At 43.1% G+C, this 8225-nt stretch overlaps 1 protein-coding gene across 1 annotated transcript in view; it reads right to left on the reverse strand.

Moving 5' to 3' along the window:
- Window positions 1-8225, reverse strand: part of ISM1 (isthmin 1) — an 84938-nt gene that overhangs the window by 5709 nt on the left and 71004 nt on the right. The window contains exons 4-5 of the mRNA XM_006143658.3: window positions 6737-6880; window positions 3008-3097 (exon numbers count right to left, since the gene is read on the reverse strand). Of these exons, the coding sequence (XP_006143720.1) occupies window positions 3008-3097; window positions 6737-6880 (234 nt within the window). The remainder of the gene's footprint in view (window positions 1-3007; window positions 3098-6736; window positions 6881-8225) is intronic.

Here is an 8225-nt window from a genome sequence, read left to right on the forward strand (position 1 = left end):
AGAAATAATGTGTTCTCATGCTAAACTGCCTGGGCTTGGCTTCCAACTCAACTACTTAGTAACCTCATTGACCTTAAGCAAAGTATTTTATTTTGCTGTGCTTCAGTTTTCCCTATCTCATCATCATTTACGTACCTACAGGATATTCACTGACTTATTTTCACTTAAATTTATTCTTATTATTATCATTCTTAGATAAGGTCTTGCCATATTGTGGTCTTCCTGCCTTGGCTTCTAGCTGGGACTAGAGAGGTGAGCCACTGTGCCTGGCTCTGTTTTAGACAGCCTCACTATGTTGCCCAGGCCAATCTCAAGCTCACAATCTTCTTGCCTCAGCCTCCCCGAGTAACCTCCCTAGGTACAAGTGTATGCCATCACACCCAGTCTTTAGGTTGAATCAAGAATCGAACCTGAGCTTCCCATGTGGTCCCAGCCTGTGGAACACAGCATTTTAACAGTCCACACTACTATGACTGGGCCTTTGTTTTTATTTGTCATTTAGCAAACTTACACAGAGCGTTCAGTATGATGGGCATATTCTGAATGATTTACATGTATTCACTCATTTAATTCTACAATAACTTTGTGAGGTAGGCACTATGACCTGATTCTGTTATATGGGTCAGAAAACTCAGGCAGTACTAGGTGAAGTGACTAGACATTGTGTAAATCAAGCTTTTTCGATTTCTGCTTTTTCCATCTTCTGACTGTCCTTCTAGATCCTTATTCCATGCTGGTTTTTGCCCTGAAAGGTTGACATATGTCAACAGATTCCCTGACACCTGATTTCTGGAGGGGTTGAGCTGAAGGGAGGACCTGGCAAGAGGCCAGATGAAACAGCAAAAGTGAGGTCAGGGTACTTACTCCGTGGCTCCTCCCTCACCCTTGCAGGCTGATTGCATCCTCCTGAGAGCCAGGGCTGCTACCTGGGATCTTCTCCACACAGTCACTCCAGGCTCTGTGAGCTGCTCCCTCGCCTGCTCCCTTCAGGCCAAGAGGTGGTAGGAGTTCCCCACTCTTGCCAGCCCTGGGGTTCTGAAAAACCCTTTCTTGGTTTCATCTACCTGCTCAAGTCTTTGCAAACTGTCCCTCACTAAATGCTCCTCAGTTACCCAACTCGAGTGTGCCATGTCCTGTTTGACCCTTGACTGGAACACCATGTCTACTTAGCTTGTGTGTCAGCCACACACTGGGTGGGGTTTTGTGCATCCGGACTCATCTTCTGCAAGAAAGCAAGCAGGTGCCCGCCTATGGAGTGTGCTCTGAGGAGGCTCGGGAAGGTCTTTGCACAAAAAGATACCTTTAAGGCTCTATCATTTATGAAAAACCTCCATCTTTAGAATCATTTACAAAACCAAATGTATTGTGTTTCCAGAAGGATCTTGTTCAATGCACTTTAATTGCGTGCCTGTGAACGAACTGGGGGAAGAGAGGCCCTAGTAACAGAATTTTCAAACTGCCTCCAGTTTGGCTCATAGACATGTTTGGATTTGTTTGTAAAATAAATCACTATCATTTAAGAAAGTGAGTTAATATCCTAGCAAAATCCAGACACTGGGCCTCTCTTGGAAACCAGACCATTTGGTAATGCCGGGTTGCAATTCATTTCACGGTGACTAAGTCATAGCTGTCTCCTTTGGATGAAGTTCTTCATTTTGTCATCGGCCATAGTACTCTCTATTGTTCCCAGCATTATAGCTGTTTGTTTCTTTTCATCATAATGTTGACACCATCCATCCCTGCCATACTTTCCTATTAGTCTTTCCTTCTATTCTAGACTTCCTCCACTTAGATCTTTGCTTGACTCCTGTAATCATTTGAGGCATATATTTGCTTGCCAGATAAGCTCCCAAATTCCTGTGCTATGGGGAATTAAACAAAAAGATTGTTGCGGGGAGGGGGGGGAGCTTAAGACTGCCAAATAAATTTTAGCCATGGCTGAAGTGAAGAGACTAAGAAAGAATTTTTGAATGCCAAAAAGAAGTGGGCCAGAAGGAATATGAACCTCTATGATACAGAATTATATCCAGAAGCATATGAAACTATTTTTAAAAAACAAGCTCACACCTTGGACCTGAGTAGTAATTTTATTTAGTTTGGGCCATTTTTATTTTATTTGCTCTAGCACTTTTTAGCAGACAAGCAGCAGAGTATATAAGAAATCTTTGTAGGCAACAAGGATGTAGAATGTTGAGCAAATTCCCTCTTTCTCTCTTTCACTCCCTCCCTTTGCTGGAGAACTGAGGGCACCATTTCTTGATTTTTTTTTCTTTTCTTTTTACTTGCCAGAGAGTGTTTGCACTGTGGGGGTGGGGGGGGGGAGAGAGAGAGAGAGAGAGAAATAAAGATACACAATGGGGTATGGTGATGCCATAATCCCTTCCCCTCCATTTGTATGCATTATGGGGGTGGTGGGGGGAGAGAGAGAGAGAGAGAGAGAAATAAAGATACCCAATGGGGTATGGTCATGCCATAATCCCTTCCCCTCCATTTCTCTTTTCTGTCAGGATTTTGGGCATGCATCCACACATGCCCAATGTGTCTTTCAAGCTGCTGAGGTTGGGACTCAAACCATGGTCAGTCATGTGTGATCCACTCTCAACTCACAGTGCTCAGCTATTGCTATGGACTAGCTCTGTTTCTTGACTTTATTAGGGGCACTTAGTCAAGACAGTGAGAATAGACTCCATGTGGCTAGAGCCTCTAAAATGGGCTGGGCTCTGGGAAGAGTGGTCTCCACCCGCCAGCAGCTGTGGAGCTGTGCAGTAAGCAGAGTGCCCACAGAATAGTGTCCAACTCAGTCTGGTGGAGGAGGAACAAACACTGTCTCTTCCTCGGAGTATATTCAGTGAGCAAGAAATATGCTGGGAAAATTGGACTCCAAAAGAGGAAAATGAAACACTTACATGGCTCCAAGGATGGCATTGCAAAGGGAAAAGGAATCTCCAAAGCACTAAATCAATATTTGGATTAAAAAAAAAAAAGAAGAAGAGAAAACGTTTCTTACCAACTTCAAATAGTTTGGTGGCGTTAAACTCCTCACTTCCCGCAAGCAGACTCACTTCAGTGGCAGCTGTCCTGAAAGTGTCTTCAATTCCTAAACACAGACAAGAGCTCATTTTTCCCTGGTTTATATGGAAAAAGTCACCCCCCAAAAATAAAAAACCAAATACACCTGAACAAAGGCTTTTTTGTATTCCTTGCTACTCATGGCAGAAACTTGCCAATGGAGGAAACAGTAAAAAGCAGGTAGTAGCACATAAAATATATTAAACCCCCTGATACCATTTGCAGCATGAAACCAGATCCAAATGTGCCTGTGTGAGTCCTAAGGAACTCACTAGGCCTGGGGATGGGGTTTGGGGCACTGGGGGGTACGTGTCAGAATAACTGGTGGCATCTAGATGATGAATTAATCCAAAGGCAGTGGAATGTAGTGGTTAATACCTTGCCTTAATGACTAACTGCCTGGATTCAAATCATCATTAGTCACATGACTTTGGGCAAGCCACTTCACTTTTGTGTGCCTCAGTTTCCATGTCTGTAAAATGGGTAGAACCAAGGGCCCTACCTCACAGGACTGAAAAGGTAAATGAGTTATATGTAAAGAAAGCACTTAGAGCTGTAAGTGGTAAGTGTTCGCTGATATTTTTTTCCCTTAAATATTTGTCTAGCTCCTTGAGAACGCAGCAGTCCGCAGCCAAGGATCCGATATCTCATATGCTAGGACCTTCAGCATTGTCAGTGATGCTTCAGAATGAATACGTTGAGCTCATCATTACTTGCTCTAGGAACTGACCCAGCTTCTTCAAACTTCACTGGCTTTCCTATTTCCTCTGCTTCCCTCTGCAGGCAGGAATCCTGGCAAGCTAAAGCAATAAGAAGAGGAAGGAGCAGAGAACCGTGGAACATTTGTACGTGGGTTTCGGCTTTCCTGCTGGGCATTACTTGATTTCCTTTACGGGCCTCTCTCTGATTTTATATGAGGCCCTTCAAACTTATTTGTAGGGTTGACCAAGGGGACAAACTTTTACAGTGTGATTACTAGACAGGCCAAGGAGACCTTGTCTGCTCCATGATTCTTTCTTGTAAGGCGGAGAGTCAACAAACTGAATAAGGAAAGAGATCCCATTAAAGGAAATTCTTCATGCTCGAAGGGGGCCCTGTAAAGATGAAATAGCCAAGAACAGACAAACAGAAGGATGGAAGGACAAGGACAGTTGAGAAGAAAATGTACAAACAGGACGGCTGGCTGCACTGCTCTCGGTGATAACAAAAGAAAAAGGCACACTCAACATGGCGGCAGAGAAAAAGTCTCCCTCTGATAAGATATCTAAAGCCACTACCTGGGGCCTGGATGCCAGTTCTAGAGGAGAAAACAGGCAAACCTCTATGCCCTGACATTAAAGGCATCCATGTGTGGCTGAGCTTGGTGGCCTTCTTCCGAGTGCTGGTGGAAGAGTTTAGTAGTTAAGAACAATGTCTCTAAAATCAGACTACCTGGATTCAGATTCTAGACTGACCACCTGCTGCTTGTGCGAGTCTAGGCAAGTTAACCTTCTCCAGGCTTCAGTTTTCACAGATATCTAATGGGTACAATAATAAATACCTATTTCCATGAGGTATTGGGATGGCTAAATGAAATGATACATACAAAAACCTTAGAAATTTGCTCAATACTGAAGTATTCAATAAACTTTATTATTTATAATCTTCATTATATTTTTTAAAAATAATTATTTACTTAATTCCATTTGTTATTATTATTTTTTAATTTGACAAGAGATAGAGAAAGAGAGAAAGGAGAAGTGTGAAAGTAAGCCTCCAGGTCCAGAACACAAACCGCAGTCATCCATGTGTGAATTCAGTGACCCAACCACCATGCCACCTGCTGGTCCCCTTCATTATCTTTTTTAAAAGAATTATTTATTTATTACTATTTTTAAAATGTGCTATAGGGCTTGTGCACTCACCAGAGAGAGAGAGAAGGAAAGTGAGAAAGCAAACTGCCTAGTCAGGGACTCAAACCACAGTTGGCCATGTGTGAGTCCAGTGCCTTAACCACCATGTTACCTAAGAGAGCTATCTTCATTATCTTATTATTTCTTCATTTTCTTTCTCTGTATGTAATTCTTTGTCTTTATTTTCTTTCATAATATCTTCTTATATTCATTACCATCTTCTTCATAGTCTTCACTTCCTTCTTTCTTTCTGTCCTCTGCTTCCTCCTCCTCATATTATTATTACTTATTGGTTTGTTTCTACCCATCCAAGTCCCACCCATTGGATGTCTCACTCAGTTCTTTATAATAAGCATGGAAGCGATCAGGGAAAGCATCTCACTGGCTGTTCCATTTGTTAGAAATCCATCTGCATGGCTGACATGAAGCCAGAATTCCCACTTCTTACATTTCAGCCCCATTTTCTACATATGCTCTTTTGCATGAATACAAATCCATTTCAATCTGATTCCCTTTCTCTCAGCTCAGAAACCCCTTTGTGTTTCTACTTCTTTCTTGTTCCAAATATCTCTGGTTTGTGAACGGAGTGTCTAGGGGTAGGAAAGGAAGTCTGGGGTGCGGGGATAAGATTTTTCTGTCTCTGACATTTCTTTCAGATGAAGCCATTTGGAATGTGTGGTTTTCTTAAAAGGGACTAAGATATTATTTTAGGCTGGTGTTTTACCTGGCAATGGGGAACACATAGTAAAACTATAGCCCAGAAGTTGGTAAGCTTTTCTATAAAGGGTCAGAGAGTAAATATATTAGGCTTTGTGGGTTACATATGGTCTCGGCTGCTGCTTTCCCTTCCCTCCTCCTCATCCTCCTCTTCACAACCCTTTGCCAATATACGGTCATACAAATATGGCTGCCAGCCTGACTAGGCCCATCAGTCATAGTCTGACAACCACTGCTAGAGTCAGTCACGATTCATTTCCGAAATAACCTCTTACCAAGTTTGCAATTAGCTCAGTTTTTAAAGCACTGACAATGCAGTATAAAGTGAGGATCGACTGCCAAGTCACCCTGGTTTACTCTCTTGAGAGCCTTGGGCAACTCTCAGGTATTTCCGACAGGACTTCAACTGTGTGGTTTCTCTGTAGATGGCTGTCAAGCCTCTCACCCTGGCTGCCTTATCAGACTATGGATGTCTGTCTTCATGTGTCTCTTCGAGGCACAACAAATCCTACATCAAAGGCCCAAACTAACCAGAGTTCCTCCTTTAAATTAGACAAGTACAACGTGGCAATTGTTCTTTAGGTCACGGCTATGGCAATTGTGCATAAGCCTCAGAAAATCCATCTTTTCATTCACAAAGCTCATTAATTGTCTCTCATTGTCTCACTCTGGCTGAAGTCTTATTAGGGTAATGATTATTTTTAAAAAGACAAAAATTTTTTAATTGCCAGAGGTCATGTGTGTGTGTGTGTGCATGAGAGAGAGGACAGAGAAAGAGAGAGAGAGAGAGAGAGAGAGAGAAGAAGCGCCCTCCAACAGGACATAGTCATGCTGCAATCCTTCTCTTCCATTTCTCCATCCTGTTGGGATTTTGGTTATGCATGCAGATACACCTGGCTTGTTTTTCAAGACACTGGGGCCAGGATTTGAACCTTGCAGCAAGCCATGTGTGATCTGGCTCCCTTAACCAGCAGGCCACAGGGTAGCCCCAAAAGACAATTTATATAAAATTAAAAACCTACCCCTTGAACTTGAAGCTCCATCCCCAAGTAACTCACCTGGGCAATTTGGACGGTCACAGGTCCTTGATTCTGTTGCAGTGCATGCATAGCCACAAGACCGAGTCCGCTTCTGGTTGCCATTCCCACAGGTGACGCTGCAGACAGACCAGAGACTCCAGTCACCCTCACCGTCTGAGGAATCTGGAAGGGAGCCAGGGAGACCGTCATCATCCTCACCCATAGAGTCCTCAAATCTGCCTTGGGAGGCAGCCTGCCCATTGTCCTGTTCCTTCAGTCTCACTGTGAGAGGGGCCCAGAGGGCAGCTGGCATTCAAAGGCTTACAGCTGCCCTAGTGCCCATGATTAGGCTCTGCTTTGTGAAGGCAGAGGTTCTAGACCCTGTGGCTATGGTACACAGCCAAGACCTGACCCCTTAAGTGCCCAGTAAGTGTTAATTGAGAATTTGCAGAGCATGGGATCATGGAATCATAAGCGAGGCAGTTTCCAAAGATGACTGCTAAAATATTCTTCCCTCTCTGTACATACACCTATCCACAGAGAGAATCTACTTCCTCTTGGCTAGAATCTGGGCTGGACTTGACCTTAAGTAAGGCCTGACAGCTTCTGGTTTTTGCTTTGGGGAATCCAGTCACTATGAAAGAAGCCCAGGTTAAACCTGTGAATTATGGGACACCACATGGAAAGAGAGGAGTCCCCAAAAGGAACATGATGACACCAGACACGTGAGTGAAACCTTCTTTAACTTTCCAATTCTTCCTATAGATATTGAATGCTGCTGATGACATCAGGCATCAAGGAACTGCCCAGGGGCCCTATCTGAATCCCTGAGACACAGAATTATAAGAAAAAATTAACTGCTGTTATATAAAGCCATCACATTTGAGGTGGTTTATTATGTCACAATAGATAACTGACACATGAATGGTAAAACTAGAAATGGCCCCTTGAGTTTATTATTCAACATCCATCCAATGAATATTTTTCTAGCCCTTATTATGTGGCAGACACAATTGTGGATATATGAATTATAGCATTAAGTAAAACTTTCAGAGATCTCTGCCCTGGTACAACTAATATTTTAGTGAGAAAAAGGAAACAATAATCAACAAACACAAAGAATGAGTAACTCTTATGGTGTATTAGAAGTTGATCCATGGTGTGGAAAAATGCAAAGTAGACCAGGCTAGGGGTTCCTGGGAATGTGAGAGGTGTCGAGGAGTTTGAGGCTTTATCAAGATGGACTTTCTCTAATTAAAAGTAAAGACTTGGAATGGTTGGGTGACTCTTCCAAGGTCACCAGGTAAACAGAAAGGAAAGCTGGGGCTCTAGCACTAAGCTCTCATTCTCTAAAGTATGACTCTCTGTAGCACCTCCTCTCTGGAATACTTTTTGTTTGGTTTCTTTTCCTCTAGCCTTGGGGCCTCTGCTGGTACCAAGTGTGGAGCTACAGGCATGTGTCTTGCAGGGAAGGAGTACCCTCTGTTCCTAACGGGTCATGGTGATGGTTATTACATAGGCCAGGCAG

This window comes from Tupaia chinensis, unplaced genomic scaffold (genome assembly GCF_000334495.1).
Source record: "Tupaia chinensis unplaced genomic scaffold, TupChi_1.0 Scaffold000101_1, whole genome shotgun sequence".
In the NCBI taxonomy this organism is placed as follows: domain Eukaryota; kingdom Metazoa; phylum Chordata; class Mammalia; order Scandentia; family Tupaiidae; genus Tupaia; species Tupaia belangeri.